Below are 21,209 nucleotides of genomic sequence, written 5' to 3' on the forward strand. Positions count from 1 at the left end.
ATTATTGACTGATTTGTTTGCTCGCATTAAGGGGGCTAGGTGGTTCACTAAGATAGATCTTCGCGGTGCGTATAATCTGGTGCGGATAAAACAGGGTGACGAGTGGAAAACCGCATTTAATACGCCTGAGGGCCATTTTGAGTATTTGGTAATGCCTTTTGGACTCTCCAATGCTCCGTCAGTCTTTCAGTCCTTTATGCACAATATTTTCCGTGAATATCTGGATAAGTTTATGATTGTGTATTTGGATGATATTTTGGTGTTTTCTGATGACTGGGAGTCTCATGTTTTACAGGTCAGGAAGGTGTTTCAGGTTCTGCGGGCCAATTCTCTGTTTGTGAAGGGCTCAAAGTGTCTCTTCGGAGTCCAGAAGATTTCTTTTTTGGGGTACATTTTTTCTCCTTCTACTATTGAGATGGATCCCGTCAAGGTTCAGGCGATTTGTGACTGGACACAACCTACATCTGTTAAGAGCCTTCAGAAGTTCTTGGGGTTTGCTAATTTTTATCGTCGGTTCATTGCTAATTTTTCCAGTATTGTTAAACCTTTGACTGATTTGACTAAAAAGGGTGCTGATGTTGCTGATTGGTCTCCTGCGGCCGTGGAGGCCTTTCGGGAACTTAAGAGCCGGTTTTCTTCTGCTCCTGTGTTGTGTCAACCAGATGTTTCACTTCCTTTTCAGGTTGAGGTTGATGCTTCCGAGATTGGAGCGGGGGCGGTTTTGTCACAGAGAAGTTCTAATGGCTCGGTGATGAAGCCATGTGCATTCTTCTCTAGAAAATTCTCGCCCGCCGAGCGCAATTATGATGTGGGTAATCGGTAGCTTTTGGCCATGAAGTGGGCATTTGAGGAGTGGCGTCATTGGCTTGAGGGTGCTAAACATCGTGTGGTGGTCTTGACTGATCACAAGAATCTCATTTACCTTGAGTCTGCCAGGCGTTTGAATCCTAGACAGGCTCGTTGGTCGTTGTTTTTTTCTCGTTTCAATTTCGTGGTTTCATACCTGCCAGGTTCTAAGAATGTGAAGGCAGATGCTCTTTCCAGGAGTTTTGTGCCTGACTCTCCTGGAGACTCTGGGCCTACTGGTATCCTTAGGGATGGGGTAATATTGTCCGCCGTATCCCCAGACTTGCGACGTGCATTGCAGGAGTTTCAGGTGGATAAACCGGATCGTTGTCCGCCAGAAAGACTGTTTGTTCCGGATGATTGGACCAGTAGAGTCATCTCCGAGGTCCATTCTTCTGTGTTGGCTGGTCATCCTGGAATATTTGGTACTAGAGACTTGGTGGCCAGGTCTTTTTGGTGGCCTTCCTTGTCTAGGGATGTGCGTACCTTTGTGCAGTCTTGTGAAGTGTGTGCTCGAGCTAAGCCTTGCTGTTCTCGGGCCAGTGGGTTGTTGTTATCCTTGCCCATCCCGAAGAGGCCTTGGACGCACATTTCCATGGATTTTATTTCTGATCTCCCGGTTTCACAGAAAATGTCCGTTATCTGGGTTGTGTGTGACCGCTTTTCTAAGATGGTTCATTTGGTGCCCTTGCCTAAGTTGCCTTCCTTCTCTGAGTTGGTCCCTTTATTTTTTCAGAACGTGGTTCGTTTGCATGGGATTCCGGAGAATATCGTTTCTGACAGGGGATCCCAGTTTGTGTCTAGATTTTGGCGGATGTTTTGTGCCAAGATGGGCATTGATTTGTCTTTCTCGTCTGCATTCCATCCTCAGACGAATGGCCAGACGGAGCGAACTAATCAGACCTTGGAAACTTATTTGAGGTGTTTTGTTTCTGCTGATCAAGATGACTGGGTTGCTTTTTTGCCACTGGCCGAATTTGCTCTTAATAATCGGGCTAGTTCTGCCACGTTGGTCTCTCCTTTTTTTTGTAATTCGGGGTTTCATCCTCGTTTTTCCTCTGGTCAGGTGGAGTCTTCGGATTGTCCTGGAGTGGACGTGGTGGTGGACAGGCTACATCAGATTTGGAATCAGGTGGTGGACAATTTGAAGTTATCTCAGGAGAAGACTCAGCAGTTTGCTAATCGCCGTCGCCGCGTGGGTCCCCGACTTCTTGTTGGGGATTTGGTGTGGTTGTCTTCTCGTTTTGTCCCTATGAAGGTCTCTTCTCCTAAGTTCAAGCCTCGGTTCATCGGTCCTTATAGGATCTCGGAGATTCTTAACCCTGTATCTTTTCGTTTGGATCTCCCAGCATCGTTTGCTATTCATAATGTGTTCCATCGGTCGTTGTTGCGGAGGTATGAGGTGCCCGTTGTTCCTTCGGTTGAGCCTCCTGCTCCGGTGCTGGTGGAGGGAGAATTGGAGTATGTTGTTGAGAAGATCTTGGATTCTCGTGTTTCCAGACGCAAACTCCAGTATTTGGTTAAGTGGAAGGGTTATGGTCAGGAGGATAATTCCTGGGTGGTCGCCTCCGATGTTCATGCGACTGATTTGGTCCGCGCCTTCCATAGAGCTCACCCTGATCGCCCTGGGGGTTCTCGTGAGGGTTCGGTGACCCCTCCTCAAGGGGGGGGTACTGTTGTGGATTCTGTTTGTGGGCTCCCTCTGGTGGTTACTGCTGGTACTGGGTGACTTTGGTGGGTTGCGGCCTTTGGTTTCCACCTGTCCATCAGAGGCTGGGTGGTTCCTTTTTTACCTGGCCTTTCTGTCATTCCCTTGCCGGCTATCAATGTATTCAGATGTGCTCTGTTTGGTTCCTGCCTACCTGCTCCCAGATCTTTCAGGATAAGCTAAGTGCTGATTTTCAGTTGTTGGTTTTTTTGTCCAGCTTGCTTATTATGTCTCTATGCTAGCTGGTAGCTCTAGTGGACTGAGGTTCTCCCCATGTGCCATGAGTTGGCACATGGGTTCTTGTAATCTCAGGATGGTTTTTTTGATTAGGGTTTTTTGCTGACCGCTCAGACCCCTTTTGTATCGTTCTGCTTTCTAGTTTACAGCGGGCCTCAATTTGCTGAACCTATATATATCATCTCTATGTGTGTGCCTTCCTCTCATTTCACCGTCAATACATGTGGGGGGCAACTATACCTTTTGGGGTTCATTCCTCTGGAGGCAAGTGAGGTCTTTATTTTCTCTGCAGTACTAGTTAGCTCTTAGGCTGGTGCGTGGCATCTAGAACCAACGTAGGCACGCTCCCTGGCTATCTCTAGTTGCGTTTGTCAGGCGTAGGGCAGCGGTCAGCCCAGGTTCCATCACCCTAGAGCTCGTCCGATATTTTGTATTACTTTGCTTGTCCCTTGCTATCCCTAGCCATTGGGATTCATGACACTCCTGCCCTCGGCTGAGTTGGTTGACCTCTTGCATGCCTGTGCCTTGTGCCTGATATCCTGTTGTTTGTTTGGTTTTGACCCGGTCTGTCTCTTTGTTGTGAGTTTGTCTACTGTCTTGGTACTGTGTATTTGCCCTTTCTGGTTTTCTGACCCCTTGCCTATGTCCTGACTACCCTCTGCCTGCTTCTCTTGTACTGCACTGCCCTCTCTGTGTATGACCCCTTGGCTACGTCCTGACTATCCATTCTGTCTAATCCCTTGGTAACTTTGTCCTGTAGTTACCCTTCTAGGAGTTTTCCTTCTGCTCCTAGCTCTCAGAGCTTAGGCCATGCCCCCAGCAGTCAGGTGCTTCAGGTCCTATCTGACCTGAAGCAATCTCTCTCTGCTCCTGTTTCCTCTGAGGGACCTGTGGCTGGTTCCGCCCCTTGGCAGTCACGTGCTTCAGGTCCTGTTGGTCTGAAGCACGCATCTTTACTGCCTTTGCCCCGCTCCACAGGTATCTCTGAGTACAGCCTGTCTTACTCAGGACACGCGCATTGGCTCAGTGAGCAAGTGTAGTGCGGTGTTCCTGATAATATATTGCTAGAAGGGGTTCATGATGGGGTAAATTATACCAGGATGGGGAAAAAATATTACTGATAAGGGGACATTATACTAGGAAGGGGCGGATGATAGAGGACATTATACCTTGAAGGGGCCCAAGATGGCAGACATTATTACAGTAAGGGGCCATGATGGGGGGTATTATTGCAAAAAGGGGCATAGGATGGGGAACCTTATTACAAGAAGGGGCCATGATGGGGGATATTATTACAGAAAGGGGGACATTGCTACATGAGAAGACAAACACGTATGTCTTCATAGGATTTGGACCGCTACAGGAGCCAATATGCAGGTGGGCATTCACATCCAAATTTTGCACTAGGGCCCATCGGACTCTAGTTATGCCATTGGTCAGGAAGACACTGCATAAACTCAAATCTTTAAGTCTTTAGCCAAATCTTTAATAAATTGCTAATCTGAGTTTTGTTTTATTTTCAGAAAAGTGGCTCTGCAACAGTCTAGTAGCCTTGACGAGACAGGGCATGTGGTTTGGTATCTAGCTCTTTGTCTACTGTTGGCATGGATTATAACAGTTGCTTCGTTATCTAAAGGCATACAGTCTTCTGGAAAGGTGCACTAATCTTACTAATTCTTCATCATTGTATAACTATGAAAACCTTTGGACATGACTTAGTGACATCTCAGAATTTTTGATTGGTTCGCACTTGGCATCCAACTGCTGGGCAGGGTTGCCAACTTAACTTTTTACATTTTATTTTCTGGACAGTTTACCAAATCAGGAACAGACAATATTTTTGACAGACACGTTGGAAAACCATAATAAATCATTATGTTTATAAGTGATCCATGTCTACAGCTCAAAATTATGATATGAGACATCAGCTGCATTCACTGTAAACTGAAAAGTGATGATAATCACAGTTACAAAAATCTTTGTAATTTTCTTCAGCTTCAAAAAAATCACGGACAGTTTTTTTTTTTTCTACAAATAGGGCAAAAAAGTGATTTATTTTTCAGACTGTCTTGGAATTTTATGATGGATGGCAACCCTGTTGCTGGGACCTCCACCATTTACTAAAATGACAGAGTAATAGTGTTCAGTCAAGCACTTCTCTCTTCTTTAACTGTAAATGGGTGGAGGTCTTAACGCTTAGCCTTGACCCGCAGCCGTCAGTCTTGACCCACAGCTTTAAAAACCTGTCAAAAGTTTTCTGAAAGTCCAATTATGATTTAATTCTTCACTCCTAAAATTAGGTGGTCTACTTCACAGCCCTGTTTCCCTATGTCGTCTTAATTATCCTCCTTATCAGAGGGGTTACACTGGAAGGGGCAAAGGATGGAATTGAATATTATATTGGGCAAAAGTCAGACATCAGCAAGCTTAGTAGTGGTGAAGTAAGTATTTTCCATTAAACCTCGTATTTTGTTATTTTTTTTTTCAAATGTATTTTTGGCTAATATTAGGCTGGGCAAAATATATTTTAAAGGAAGCCACCATTGAATCAGCTGAACACCAGTGGTCAATGTGTGCATTGCAGTGGCTTTTCCTCATAGTGACACAAATCAGCCGGATACTTTATTCACTTACTACAAACTGTGGTCAGTTTTACAGAGTCTTGCTTTGGCCATTGCCAAGGCTGAAGGGACAACCAGTCCTTAGTACAATACCAAACTTATTTAGGGTTGATACAGTGCTTGTTCATGGCTAACAAACCTCTGGGTTCTCATCAGTTTCGGAGTTTTCTCTCTCACAAGTGGCCCTTCAGAGGGCATCCAGATTTCATGACCCATCTCACTATTTATCACTATTCCATACAGACGTAGTAGCTTGGACTCTATTGTCCATCTACTGACTTAACCCACTGGCATGCTTCTTGGAAAGGCCTATACATTCACTGTCACTCACTGCAAGTCCATTTTCCATGAAGGAGTTAAATCGCATTCTGTAAAAGGCTCAACTAATTGACACCTACAGACACGGAAGCAAGAGAATTCCATAGCTAGATCCACTAGATGAAGGAGCCATGAGATTAAGACAAATGATCACTGTAGAGAACTCTGCTCTGGATAGCATATAGGATGTGGGGAGCAGCTGGATCATCTGCAACTGTGGCCTATCAGTGCTGACATGAGCCAACGCCTAGGCTGCCTTATACAGACTCATATCAATCATGCTACCCATCCTGTATTCAACATTTTTCTTTGTAGACTCCGAGGATCTGAATTCATCATTGTATCTGAATGTGCTAAACTGCTCTTAAAGAATTAATATTCTTGTATCTGATGTTAGCAGGGATTCAGACTCATTACTGTAAATTGGAAGGTTAAAACTTTAGAAGTGAGCAACAGACTATACTTTTATGTGTAGGAGACGATTCTCTGTCTAAAGATCTAAATAGTTTTCATCTTCTTTTTAGGAATAATGAACTGATACATAGAGATAAATCTCTATAAAATATAAAATGACATTTCAATATACCTGTAAATTATGGGTAAAAAAAAGCTGAGAAAGCTGAAAAGTAAGAGTGAGATATTTTTTTTTCTTCTTAAAGTTAGCAAAATACAGGTGCTTGTCACAAAATTAGAATATCATCTAAAAGTTAACTGATTTCAGTTATTCAATGCAAAAAGTGAAACACCTCTATTATATAGACTCATTACAAACAGAGTGATCTATTTCAAGTGTTTATTTCTGTTATTATTGATGTTTATGGCTTACAAACAATGAAATGTTTATGGCTTACAAACAATGAAACCTCAATGTGTATGGCTTACAAACAATGAAACCTCATTTTCTTAGTAAATTAGAATACTTTATAACACCAGCTTGATTTTAAAATCAGAAACATTGTCCTACTGAAATGTATGTTCAGTAAATGCATGGATGTGATCAGCCTGAGGCACTGCTGAGGTGTTATGGAAGCCCAGGTTGCTTTAAAAGCAGCCTTCAGCTCATCTGCATTGTTGGGTCTGGTATCTCTCATCTTCCTCTTGACAATACCCCGTAGAATCTATGTGGTTAAGGTCAGGCGAGTTTGCTAGCCAATCAAGCACAGTGATACTGTTGTTTGTAAACCAGGTATTGGTACTTTTGGCAGTGTGTACAGGTGTCAAGTCCTGCTGGAGAATGACATTTCCATCTCCAAAAAGCTTGTCATCAGAGGGAAGCATGAAGTGCTCTAAAATTTCCTGGTAGATGGTTGTGCTGACTTTGCTCTTGATAAAACACAGTGGACCTACACCAGCAGATGCCACGGCTCCCCAAACCATCACTGATTGTGGAAACTTCACACTAGACCTCAAGCAGCTTGGATTGTGGCCTCTCCACTCTTCCTTCAAACTCTGGGACCATGATTTCCAAATCAAATGCAAAATTTACTATCATCTGAAAACAAAACCTTGGGCCACTGAGCAACAGTCCAGTTCTTTTTCTCCTTGGCCCAGGTAAGGCACTTCTGGCATTGTCTAGTGGTCATAAGTGGCTTGACACAAGGAATGCGACACTTGTAGCCCATGTCCTGGATACGTCTGTGTGTGGTGGTTCTTGAAGCAATGACTCCAGCAGCAGTCCACTCCTTGTGAATCTCCCCAAAATTTTTGAATGTTAAGAAAAGGCCAATCTTTACAAGGCTGCGGTTGTCCCGGTAGCTTGTGCATCTTTTTCTACCACACCTTTTCCTTCCACTCAACTTTCCATTAATATGCTTGGATACAGCACTCTGTGAACAGCCAGTTTCTTTAGCAATGACCTTTTGTGGCTTACCCACCTTGTGGAGTGTGTGAATGACTGCCTTCTGAACATCTGTCAAGTCAGCAGTCTTCCCCATGATTGTGGAGCCTACTGAAACAGACTAAGGGACCTTTTTAAATGCTTATGAAGCCTTTGCAGATGTTTTTTGTTAATTATTCTAATTTACTGAGATATTGACTTTTGGGTTTTCATTGGCTGTAAGCCATAATCATCAACATTAACAGAAATAAACACTTGAAATAGATCACTGTGTTTGTAATGACTCTATATAATATGAGTTTCACTTTTTGTTTTGAAGAACTGAAATAAATTAACTTTTAAATGATATTCTAATTTTGTGAGAAGCACCTGTATGTCAACACACACAGAAACAATTATAACAGCTATATTTTTGTCATCCACTTTTTTAAAATAAACATCACAAACCAGGTAGAAACATGTTTTTTTTTATTTTAACTCATGATAACTTGTAATATTAATGCAACACTGACATTTATGTATGGCAAAAAGGTCTTGTAAAAAAGACCACACAGCTCACAGAAAACAACACCTCATAATGCAAAGATTATGTAAAAATTAAAAAAAAAAACTATATGGCTATGGGTGTGCGATTGTCAAAGCAAAAATATTGTTTTACCTGTAGGCAATTGTAGAGCCATCACAAAATATTTTAATGTATTGCTGCATGATTGCACTGTACTGATGTTAGCAATGCATCCATGTCAGTCAAGTTTTACTACTTTTTGTACTTTACTTTTCCAGGTCTGGAGTGATGCCGCTACTCAAATATTTTATTCCCTTTCAACGGCTTGGGGAGGACTGATCGCTCTTTCTTCCTACAATAAGTTCCACAATAACAGCTACTGGGATTCCATATTTGTCTGCATAGTGAATTGTCTGACCAGCATTCTCGCGGGGTTCTCTATCTTCTCCATCTTAGGACACATGGCTTTTAAGTCTGGGAAAAAAGTCTCAGAAGTAGTTGCTGAAGGTAACAGATGGTTAGGGACTGAAATGAGCACTAAACTTCGAGCACTAGATGTCTTCATCTGGCCACACACATAGATTAACGTCAGATGAACCCATTGGATGTGTATTGGGGTCTCATGATGGATTAGAGTTACCGTATCTTGTAATAGCTTATTACTAGTGATGAGCGAATATACTCATTACTCGAGATTTCTCGAGCGTGCTCGGGGGTCCTCCGAGTATTTTTTAGTGCTCGGAGATTTAGTTTTTCATGCCGCAGCTGAATGATTTACATCTATTAGCCAGCATAAGTACATGTGGGGATTCCCTAGCAACCAGGCAACCCCCACATGTACTTATGCTGGCTAACAGATGTAAATCATTCAGCTGCGGCAAGAAAAACTAAATCTCCGAGCACTAAAAAATACTCGGAGGACCCCCGAGCACGCTCGAGAAATCTCGAGTAACGAGTATGTCCGTTCATCACTACTTATTACCCTCTCCCAATAGAGCACACGTCTATAGGCTCGTATTACGGCTCCAAACAGCTTGGTGTAACATGTTGGAGTAAGCCATCAAGTGACATACAAAATTGGAGAAATTCTTGCTTTCTTATGGTAAACCATGCATATGTGATAAGATGATGGGATGGACAAGGTTCAAGTTGGAATGTGGAAAAATAAAGCTCTTTCCTTACTCCTAGAAAAAAAACTTCCTAGGTTTCACAATTCACAAAAACTCAGTAAGATCTGTATTCATTCTATCATGAGTAATAAATGGACTTACCAGTTTAATATTGGACCAAACCAATGCAACGGTAAACCACCCATAGCACCGGACAACTCTATAACAGGAAGCACCAGTAAGAATCATTGGGTCCCAATGCAAAGAATTTCTCCAATTTTTCTACCTGTGTAAATGGTGTATATTGATAATCAATGTAATTTTAATCTAACTAACCAGGACAACTTTCTTTGTAGGATTCGGCTTGGCATTTATTGCCTATCCAGATGCACTGACAAAGTTACCAATATCTCCGCTATGGGCTATTTTGTTCTTCTGCATGCTCTTCACATTAGGACTTGACTCACAGTTTGCTACGATAGGTAAGCTGAATTGGAAAACTAACTTTTGGTATTCAGGGTGTGGATAGCTTGGCCATAAAGTTTGGTTATTTCACTGATGACTGGCTCTGTGCTTGGCAATTTGTAACAATGGGACAGTCAATGGCTACAGTCAGGCTTCATGGTATCATCAATGGGAATGTTCTTCGCCAACTGTAGTTGGTCGGAGATTTTGGCACCAGTGATTTGGCACATTGGTCTCAGGCTCTTATCTTACATTAGGAATTGTATTACCATGCTAAAAAAGTTGCACGGTTCAAAGAAAAACCATGACAATCCAGAGCTGCAGGTAAAATTAAAAATTGATAGTTTTATGGAGTTATTGTCATATGGTGCTGTACAAAAAGCAGAATTGCCAATGTTTCGGTCCATATTGGACTTTGATCACAGCTGAAACCCACTTTACAATGTTTGGGTATAAAATAAATAATCATTACTTATCATTCAAATTAATCAAGATTAGAGATAAGCGGATTGATTCTCGGGATTCTGGACCAGAGTCCAGGTCACTGGTAAATGACAGCTAAAACTAAGTAAGTGTGTAACTAAGAATCCCAAAGTGATAGGGCAGGAGAAGACGGCTGTACATTCTCTCATCCAAGAGAATCGGGATCACTATGCAAATCACACTCTCATCAGACTCTGTGATCATAGAGTGTGATAATACAGTTAGGTCCATATATATTTGGACAGAGACAACATTTTTTTAATTTTGGTTATAGACATTACCACAATGAATTTTAAACAAAACAATTCAGATGCATTTGAAGTTCAGACTTTCAGCTTTCATTTGAGGGTATCCACATTAAAATTGGATGAAGGGTTTAGGAGTTTCAGCTCATTAACAAGTGCCATCCTGTTTTTAAAGGGACCAAAAGTAATTGGACAGATTCAGTAATTTTAAATAAAATGTTCATTTTTAGTACTTGGTTGAAAACCCTTTGTTGGCAATGACTGCCTGAAGTCTTGAACTCATGGACATCACCAGACGCTGTGTTTCCTCCTTTTTGATGCTCTGCCAGGCCTTCACTGCAGTGGTTTTCAGTTGCTGTTTGTTTGTGGGCCTTTCTGTCTGAAGTTTAGTCTTTAACAAGTGAAATGCATGCTCAATTGGGTTGAGATCAGGTGACTGACTTGGCCATTCAAGAACATTCCACTTCTTTGCTTTAATTAACTCCTGGGTTGCTTTGGCTTTATGTTTTGGGTCATTGGTCGTCGTTTCATACTACAGATGGACAATCAGTTTGGCTGCATTTGGCTGGATCTCAGCACACAGTATAGCTTTGAATACCTCAGAATTCATTCGGCTGCTTCTGTCCTGTGTCACATCATCAATAAATACTAGTGACCCATTGCCACTGGCAACCATGCATGCCCAAGCCATCACACTGCCTCCGCCGTGTTTTACAGATGATGTGATATGCTTTGGATCATGAGCTGTACCCACGCCTTCACCATACTTTTCTCTTTCCATCATTCTGGTAGAGGTTGATCTTGGTTTCATCTGTCCAAAGAATGTTCTTCCAGAACTGTGCTGGCTTTTTTAGATGTTTTTTAGCAAAGTCCAGTCCAGCTTTTTTATTCTTGATGCTTATGAGTGGCTTGCACCGTGCAGTGAACCCTCTGTATTTACTTTCATGCAGTCTTCTCTTTATGATAGATTTGGATATTGATACGCCTACCTCCTGGAGAGTGTTGTTCACTTGGTTGGCTGTTGTGAAGGGGTTTCTCTTCACCATGGAGATTATTCTGCGATCATCCACCGCTGTTGTCTTCCGTGGGCGCCCAGGTCATTTTGCATTGATGAGTTCACCAGTGCTTTCTTTCTTTCTCAGGATGTACCAAACTGTAGATTTTGCCACTCCTAATATTGTAGCAATTCCTCGGATGGTTTTTTTCTGTTTTTGCAGCTTAACCCCTTAATCCTATATGACGTACTATCCCGTCAAGGTGACCTGAGACTTAATTCCCAGGTACGGGATAGTACGTCATAGCGATTGGCCGCGCTCACGGGGGGAGCGCGGCCGATCGCGGCCGGGTGTCAGCTGACTATCGCAGCTGACATCCGGCACTATGTGCCAGGAGTGATCACGGACCGCTCCTTGCACATTAACCCCTGGCACACTGCGATCAAACATAATCGCAGCGTTCCGGGGGCATAGGGAAGCATCGCGCAGGGAGGGGGCTCCCTGCGTGCATCCCTGAGACCCTCGGTACAAGGCGATGTGCTCACCTTGTACCGAGCATCTCCTCCCTGCAGGCGCCGGATCTAAAATGGCTATGGGGCTGCATCCGGGTCCTGCAGGGAGATGGCCTACCAAGCGCCTGCTCAGAGCAGGCGCTGGTAAGCCAGGAGCAGGGCACGTCAGATCGCTGATCTGACATAGTGCATTGCAAAGTGTCAGATCAGCGATCTGACCTTATAACATGATGCGCCCCTGGGGCAATGTTATAAAGTAAAAAAATATATATATTTAGATGTGTAAAAAAAAAATAATTCCTAAATAGAGAAAAAATAATAATTTTGTTCCCATAAATACATTTCTTTATCTAAATAATAAAAAAAAACAATAAAAGTACACATATTTAGTATCGCCGCGTCCGTAACAACCCGGCCTATAAAACTGTCCCACTAGTTAACCCTTTCAGTGAACACCGTAAAAAAAACAAAAAAACCAAGGCAATAAACAACGCTTTATTATCATACCGCCGAACAAAAAGTGGAATAGCACGTGATCATAAACACAGATATAAATAACCATGGTACCGCTGAAAACGTCATCTTGTCCCGCAAAAAACGAGCTGCCATACAGCCTCATCAGCGAAAAAATATAAGTTATAGTCCTCAGAATAAAGCGAGGCAAAAATAATTCTTTTTTCTATAAAATTGTTTTTATCGCATAAAAGCGCCAAAACATAAAAAAATGATATAAATGAGGTATCGCTGTAACTGTACTGACCCGAAGAATAAAACTGCTTTATCCATTTTACCAAACGTGGAACGGTATAAAAGCCCCCCCAAAAGAAATTCATGAATAGCTGGTTTTTGGTCATACTGCCTCACAAAAATCGGAATAAAAAGCGATCAAAAAATGTCATGTGCCCGAAAATGTTACCAATAAAAACAAACATCAACTCGTCCCGCAAAAAACAAGACATGACTCTGTGGATCAAAATATGGAAAAATTATAGCTCTCAAAATGTGGTAACGCAAAAAAATATTTTTTGCAATAAAAAGCGTCTTTTAGTGTGTGACAGCTGTCAATCATAAATATCCGCTGTAAAAGTAAATCAAACCCCCCTTCATCACCCCCTTTGTTAGGGAAAAATAAAAAAAAATAAAAAAATGTATTTATTTCCTTTTTCCCATTAGGGTTAGGGCTAGGGTTAGGGCTAGGGTTAGGGCTAGGGTTAGGGCTAGGGTTAGGGTTGGGGCTAGGGTTGGGGCTAGGGTTAGGGATAGGGCTAGTTTTAGGGCTAGGGTTAGGGCTAGGGTTAGGGTTGGGGCTAGGGTTAGGGTTGGGGTTTGGATTACATTTATGGTTGGGATTAGGGTTAGTGGTGTGTCAGGGTTAAGGGTGTGGTTAGCGTTATGGTTGGGATTAGGGTTAGGGGTGTGTTGGAGTGAGGAGTGTGGTTAGGGGTCGGGGTTAGGGGTGTGGTTGGGATTAGGGCTGTGTTTGGGCTAGGGTTTCAGTTAGAATTGGGGTTTCCACTGTTTAGGCACATCAGGGCTCTCCAAACGCGACATGGTGTTCAATCTTAATTCCAGCCAATTCTGCGTTGAAAAAGTAAAACAGTGCTCCTTCCCTTCTGAGCTCTTCCGTGCGCCCAAACAGGGGTTTACCCCAACATATGGGGTATCAGCGTACTCAGGACAAATTGGACAACTACTTCTGGGGTCCAATTTCTCTTGTTACCCTTGGGAAAATAAAAATTTGGGGGGCTAAAAAAACATTTTTGTGGGAAAAAAATGATTTTTTTATTTTCACAGCTCTGCATTATAAACTGTAGTGAAATACTTGGGGGTTCAAAGTTCTCACAACACATCTAGATAAGTTCCTAGGGGGGTCTAGTTTCCAATATGGGGTCACTTGTGGTGGGTTTCTACTGTTTAGGTACATCAGGGGCTCTGCAAATGCAATGTGATGCCTACAGACCAATCCATCTAAGTCTGCATTCCAAATGGCGCCCCTTCCCTTCCGAGCTCTGCCATGCGCCCAAACGGTGGTTCCCCCCCACATATGGGGTATCAGCATACTCAGGACAAATTGGACAACAACTTTTGGGGACCAATTTCTCCTGTTACCCTTGGGAAAATACGAAACTGGGTGATAGATAATTTTTGTGGAAAAAAATGCTTTTTATTTTCACGGATCTGCGTTATTAACTGTAGTGAAACACTTGGGGGTTCAAAGTTCTCACAACACATCTAGATAAGTTGCTTGGGGGTCTAGTTTCCAATATGGGGTCATTTGTTGGGGGTTTCTCCTGTTTAGGTACATCAGAGGCTCTGCAAATGCAACGTGACGCCTGCAGACCAATCCATCTAAGTCTGCATTCCAAATGGCGCTCCTTTCTTTCTGAGCTCTGCCATGCACCCAAACGGTGGTTACCCCCCACACATGGGGTATCAGCGTACTCAGGACAAATTTCACAACAACTTCTGGGGTCCAATATCTCCTGTTATCCTTGGGAAAATACAAAACTGGGGGCTGAAAAATAATTTTTGTGGAAAAAAAAGAATTTTTAATTTCACAGCTCTGCTTTATAAAATGTAGTGAAACACTTGGGGGTTCAAAGCTCTCACAACACATCTATATAAGATCCTTAGGAGGTCTAATTTCCAAAATGGTGTCACTTGTGGGGATTTCAATGTTTAGGCAGATCAGGGGCTCCCCAACGCAGCATGGCGTCCCATCTCAATTCCAGCCAATTTTGCATTGAAAAGTCAAATGGCGCTCCTTCCCTTCCAAGCTCTGCCATGCACCCAAAGAGTGGTTTATCCCCACATATGGGGTATCAGCGTACTCAGATCAAATTGCAAAACAATGTTTGGGGTACAATTTCTTCTGGTAACCTTGGGAAAATAAAAAATTGGGGGCAAAAAATTCATTTTTGTGATAAAAATATTATTTTTTATTTTTACTGCTCTACATTATAAATTTCTTTGAAGCACTTGGTGGGTCAAAGTGCTCACCCCACATCTAGATAAGTTCCTTAGGGGGTTTACTTTCCAAAATGGTGTCACTTGTGGGGGGTTTCAATGTTTAGGCACATTAGTGGCTCTCCAAACGCAACATGGCGTCCCATCTCAATTCCAGCCAATTTTGCATTGAAAAGTCAAATGGCGCTCCTTCCATTCCGAGCTCTGCCATGCGCCCAAACAGTGGTTTACCCCCACATATGGGGTATCGGGGTACTCAGGATAAATTGTACAACAACTTTTGGGGTCCATTTTCTCCTGTTACCCTTGGTAAAATAAAACAAATTGGAGCTGAAGTAAATTTTTTGTGAAAAAAAATTAAATGTTCATTTTTTTAAAACATTCCAAAAATTCTTGTGAAACACCTGAAGGGTTAATAAACTTCTTGAATGTGGTTTTGAGCACCTTCAGGGGTGCAGTTTTTCGAATGGTGTCACACTTGGTTATTTTCTATCATATAGACCACTCAAAATGACTTCAAATGTGATGTGGTCCCTAAAAAAAAATGGTGTTGTAAAAATGAGAAATTGCTGGTCAACTTTTAACCCTTATAACTCCCTAACAAAAAAAAATTTGGTTCCAAAATTGTGCTGATGTAAAGTAGACATATGGGAAATGTTACTTATTAAGTATTTTGTGTGACATATCTCTGTGATTTAAGGGCATAAAAATTCAAAGTTGGAAAATTGCGAAATTTTCTAAATTTTCCCCAAATTTCCATTTTTTCACAAATAAACGCAGGTAATATCAAAGACGTTTTACCACTATCATGAAGTACAATATGTCTCAAGAAAACCTTGTCAGAATCACTGGGATCCGTTGAAGCCTTCCAGAATTATAACCTCATAAAGGGACAGTGGTCAGAATTGTAAAAATTGGCCCGGTCATTAACGTGCAAACCACCCTAGGGGCTTAAGGGGTTAAGGATGGCTTGTTTCACCTGCATGGAGAGCTCCATTGACCACATTTACTTCACAGCAAAACCTTCCAAATGCAAGCACCACACCTCAAATGAACTCCAGGCCTTTTATCTGCTTAATTGAGAATGACATAACGAAGGGATTGCCCACACCTGTCCATAAAATAGCCTTGGAGTCAATTGTCCAATTATTTTTGGCCCCTTTAAAAACAGGGTGGCACATGTTAAGGAGCTGAAACTCCTAAACCCTTCATCCAAGTTTAATGTGGATACCCTCAAAAGAAAGCTGAAAGTCTGAACTTCAACTGCATCTGAATTGTTTTGTTTAAAACTCATTGTGGTAATGTCTATAACCAAAATTAGAAAAATGTTCTCTGTCCAAACATATATGGACCTAACTGTAGTGTGATCCAATTCTCACAGATGAGGAAGAGACATATAAAATAATGTCTCCATCTTCTCCATTCTGTCAGTGTGAAGAAATTGGACAGCACTAAGATGTCATCCAAGATGTTTTCCATGCACTCATTGATTTGCAACTATCGGATCAAACTTGGGAGCCATAGATTAACATTAGTCCGATTGTGAGCCAATGTTTTGTCAGTTTGCACTTAGACCAAAGATTTGCTTGTCTGAACCTGCCCATAAAGGGCATTGCGTGCCATGCTGCATACATCACAGACATCAGAAGAGTAAATGTTTGTAAAGCCTCTTGGGGACAGAAACTTTATATAATAAGCAGCAGTTTAATTGTGTTTTCTCTTTTATATTTTCCAAGAAACTATTACTACAGCCATACAGGATGCATTCCCCAGAGCGATGAAGAAAATGCGGATTCCCCTCACGGCAGCGCTCTCTGCGTTTCTTTTTCTCCTTGGTATCCCATGTGTCACTCAGGTATATTTACCGATTATCACTTTAAATTTATATGTTATCATTGTTACACCTGGAACACAGGATGACCCTCCAGTATGTCGGGCATGGGTCGGATCCTTTCTTGTTGTCACACAGTCACTTGCAATGGCAGTTAGATCTGCGTGCTCCCGAGGACCAAGGTATTACTCCAATCCCAGTAGTAGACGTGTAGATGCTTTCTCACACTTTCCTCTGATTAGCTGCTCCATAAAGCCAGTAAATTCCTTCATGTTTTAACTTGAGCTGTCCTAGTGTCCTTGTGTTGCCCTGGGATTGTCAACTAGACTCTGACTAAAACTATATTTGCTGTACCTGTTAGTGTACCTAACTTCATCCTCCAAGCAATTCTCCGAGCATCCTAGCTTAATGAAGAAATTTAAATGAGTATACCCATTTCCAAGATCCTATCCCAATATGTAAAAACCAAAGACAGAAGCATAATGATTAAATACCCTGCAGGAAATAAATAGCATAGTGCAGGAAAATAATATACGGTACCTAGTTAACATGTTTTTTGATCCAAAAAATGCGAAAGCCATCTTGCCCCGTCATGGTGACCGTAATTAGGACAGTCCTAACTCTAATATTAAAAACCATACCGTTTGTCAAGTGACATGCATGTAGATAAGGGCTGAGCCTAACTAGAGGACACACAGCCAATGGAGGGTATACAATCATTATGTTTCTGTCTTTGTTTTTTTCTGTTTAGTGGCTAGTGTGAAAGTGCGCTTACATGCTGCATGCACAACATTTTAGATCCCTGTTCATACCTTTTTTTTGTTTTTCTGTCTGTTTGCATCATGTGCATATAAAAGTGTGGCCTGCCTTTCTTTTGAGCTGGACATTATATAGATGTGGTTTCCCTTGGCTGTGTGTCCACTATTTGGGCATAGTGCTTTTATCTATGTACATGCATGTCACTTCACAAACGGTCAGGTTTTTAATATTAGAGTTAGGACTGTCCCAATTGCGGGTCACCATGATGAGGCAAGATGGCTTTCGCAATTTTTTTTAATCAAAAACATGTTAACTAAATACCGTATATTATTTTCATGCACTGTGCTATTTATTTACTTACTGCAGGTTACTTAATCATTATGTTTCTTTCTTTGTTTTTTTCTGTCTAGTAGCTAGTGTAAAGTGCACTTACATGCTGCATGCACACCAGTTTATATCCCAGTTCATACATTTGTTTTTTACCCCAATATGTAGTAGATGTGATAATATTTTTTTTACTAAGGGCCCTTAGCTTGAGCTGAAAATCATTTTTGCATTCAGGCTTTATTTAACTCTTCACAATCCTTGACGTGTATTTCCCCGCTTTTTTCCCAGCGCATGATGACTGATTTAATCAGCCATCATGTGCTTTTAACCCCTTCCTGAAATTGGACGTATCTATATGTCATGGTTGGCTGGTGCTTACTGACCATGGCGATCTCTCGCACACAGGGGCTGCATGCGTGCGATTGCCGCAGGATGTCAGCTGATTCTGAAAGCTGACACCCAGCACTCAGTGTAGAAGCGATGCCCACACTGTTCGCAGCCTTTTAACCCATTAAATACTGCAATCAAAATCGATTGCAGTATTTAGCAGCCAAGTAGAGGGAGGGAGCCCCCTCTACGCTCCGATCAGCACCCCCCAGACGTCATCACGAGGGGGCGATGGTTACCATGGTGACCTGATGTTGTCATGACGAGATCCGGGTCACCAGAGCTAGTAAACTTGCTATAACATGCTCAGAGCATGCTGAAGCAAGTTTGTCAGCACAGTGCTGCAGTTTGTAAAGCATAGGAAGGCTCCTGCATTCTTATGCCTTATGAGTGATCAGCCTGCAAAAAAAAGGGAAAGTATATATATATATATATATATATATATATATATATATATATATATATATATATATATATATATATTAAACACATAAATATTTTAATGAAAAAAAAACTAAAAAAGTACACATATTTGGTATCGCCGCTTCCAGAACAACCCGACCTATAAAACTGTCCCAGTAGTTAATCCCTTTAGTGAAAGCCTTAAAAAAAATAAAAGCGAGGCAAAAAACTATGCTTTAACATTTATACCATGGAACAAAAAGGGGAATAAAACAAGATCAAAAAGATGAATGTAAATAAAAATAGTCATCTTGAAAATGTCATCCTGTCCCTCAAAAAACAAGCAGCCATACAGCTCCTTCAGCAAAAAATAAGTTATAGCTCGCAGAATAAGCCATGCAAAAATAATTATTTTTCCTATAAAATATTTTTGTGTTTTTTTTAGCAAAGAGTTTTATGGAATTTTTAATAACGTAACAAATAACAATGTTTAAAAGAATAAAATATAAAGATAAAAGAAGGGTGGGAACAGGTTTAGGGTAAATAGGGGGAAAGGAAGATATACTTTAATAGGGTGTGACAAAGTCACTGGTAAAGTGCTGGAGGAGAGATATATTTCATTGCGCTTAATGGCTTCAGTGATCTAAAATCCCAGAAGTCTTTCCCTCAGCACTCCAAGTGTTGCAAGCAGTTAACAGCAAATTTAATTAAAGGGCTGGGTGGACGACCATAGAATGGGTGGAAGGTTGTTCACCTTATTTCCACCCCAGGGAGTGGTCTGGGGATTAAATAGCTGGACTCCAGAGGCAGTCTTGGGTCAGTAGGGCTGGAGAGAGGATCTTCAGTGTACCGCTGAGTAAGTTGAACTGCCACAAGGTAATATGGGACATTTGGAAAAGGAATAATTAAGTCTGGTGCTCAGTAAAAGTGCTGCTGCTCCCTTCATTAAGCAAACCATGCCCCCCTACAAAATAGTTTTCATTCTGTGGCAAAACATAAAAAAACAATATCAATGTGGTATCATTGTAATCGTACTGACCGAAAGAATAAAGCTGCCTTATCAATTTTTCCACACACAGAACGACATAAAAAAAAGCAAAAAAAATTCCTGAATTGCTGGATTTTGTTCATTCTGCCTACCAAAAATCAGAATAGAAAGCGATAAAGAAATGTCATATGTCAAAAATGGTACCAATATAAACTTCAACTCTACCCACAAAAACAAGCGATTACATGACTCTGTCAGCCAAAATTTGGAAAAATTATAGCTATCAAAATATTGCGATGCAGTTTATCCATTGAAAAGCTTCTTTTAGTGTGTGACAGCTGCCAAACACAAAACCCCGATACAAATCTGGTATCGCTGTAATCGCACAGATCCAAAGAATAAAGTTGTCCAATGACTTGTATCGCACGATGAATGGCGTAGTAATTAAATAAATTCTGCATTGGCTGTTGATTTGTTCATTCTGCCTCTCAAAGATTGCAGTAAGGCTCGGCTCAAATTTATCTTGCGTTCTTCACAGCGCTTTTACTGGGGTTTCCATGTAAATCTCTGAAATGCGTGATTCAGATGGAACCCCAGCCGCTATATTCATAATAATGAGGCAGATGGATGCACTGTGGATGTTGTCTGGTCTATGATCCAGCAGTATACATCTTTTTAGCCATGTATAAAAACGAGGTCCACCACAGTTTGCCACAGTGTACTTCTGAAAAAAAAAGACATAATTGAATAGAGGCCAGATGGAGTTCAGAGTAACTCTGCTGCCTCATTATAGTGAATGGATCCTTTGAGGTTTCATCTGAATCATATAACTCTGAGATTTAGATGGAAACCACAAAGTAAGTGCTCACCGTAGAGCACAGGATAAATGTGATCCCAAGTGTTATGCAAAATGTTCCCAATAAAAGCATCAACTCAACCCACAAAAAAGTCCCCACTCAGGTCCATTTTCTGTCAATGGAAATAAAGGGGGCTTCCACGTTACTGGTAGCACAAAGGCTCTGGAAAAGCAAAATGGCTCCTGGCCCCCCCAAAAGAAATTCAGCAAACTCTGTGTTACTACATCCAAATGCTTCCCTCCTTTCTGAGTCCCACAATGTACCTAAACCACATTTAGTGTCCACATTTGGCATTTCTGCAGCTATGAGAGTCTGCCTAATTTATGGGTGCATGTCTCCAAAAGCATGAGCTGGGCATAATGTACTGGTCACGACAACGTACTAGTCACTACAATGTACTGGTCACTACAATGGCAGTTTGCAATTTTCACTCGGCAACATCCACTGCTGCTTGTTTCTGGAAAATACCCATGGAGTCAAAATCAGCTCTGCACCTGTAGATAAATTCCCAAAGGGGTATAATTTCCAAAATGGGGTCACTTAAGGGGGAATTCTGCTTTTCTAGCACTTAGGGGCTCTGTACATGGAGTCTGCAAATTCTAGGAAAATATGTGCTACAGGAGGCAAATAGCGCTCCATGCCTCCCAAGTCTCGCCGTGTGTTTAAGCAGTACTGTACAGCCACATATGGGGTATTTCTACATTCAGCAGAAATTGTGGACACATTTTTGTGCCATTCTTTCCCATTTGCCAGTGTGAAAATGTAAAATCTGGGGATAAACCAAAACTTTGGTAGTAAAAATGTAATTAT

At 41.5% G+C, this 21,209-nt stretch overlaps 1 protein-coding gene across 1 annotated transcript in view; it reads left to right on the top strand.

Annotated features, from left to right (window-relative positions):
* The window catches only part of LOC143805752 (sodium- and chloride-dependent neutral and basic amino acid transporter B(0+)-like), a 59,174-nt gene that overhangs the window by 17,071 nt on the left and 20,894 nt on the right, over nt 1-21,209 (top strand). Inside the window, exons 6-10 of the mRNA XM_077285371.1 lie at nt 4,315-4,447; nt 5,092-5,232; nt 8,351-8,579; nt 9,538-9,663; nt 16,585-16,703. Coding sequence (XP_077141486.1) covers nt 4,315-4,447; nt 5,092-5,232; nt 8,351-8,579; nt 9,538-9,663; nt 16,585-16,703 — 748 coding nt within the window. The remainder of the gene's footprint in view (nt 1-4,314; nt 4,448-5,091; nt 5,233-8,350; nt 8,580-9,537; nt 9,664-16,584; nt 16,704-21,209) is intronic.

The sequence above is a fragment of the Ranitomeya variabilis genome, chromosome 2, assembly GCF_051348905.1.
Source record: "Ranitomeya variabilis isolate aRanVar5 chromosome 2, aRanVar5.hap1, whole genome shotgun sequence".
Taxonomy (NCBI): Eukaryota; Metazoa; Chordata; class Amphibia; order Anura; family Dendrobatidae; genus Ranitomeya; species Ranitomeya variabilis.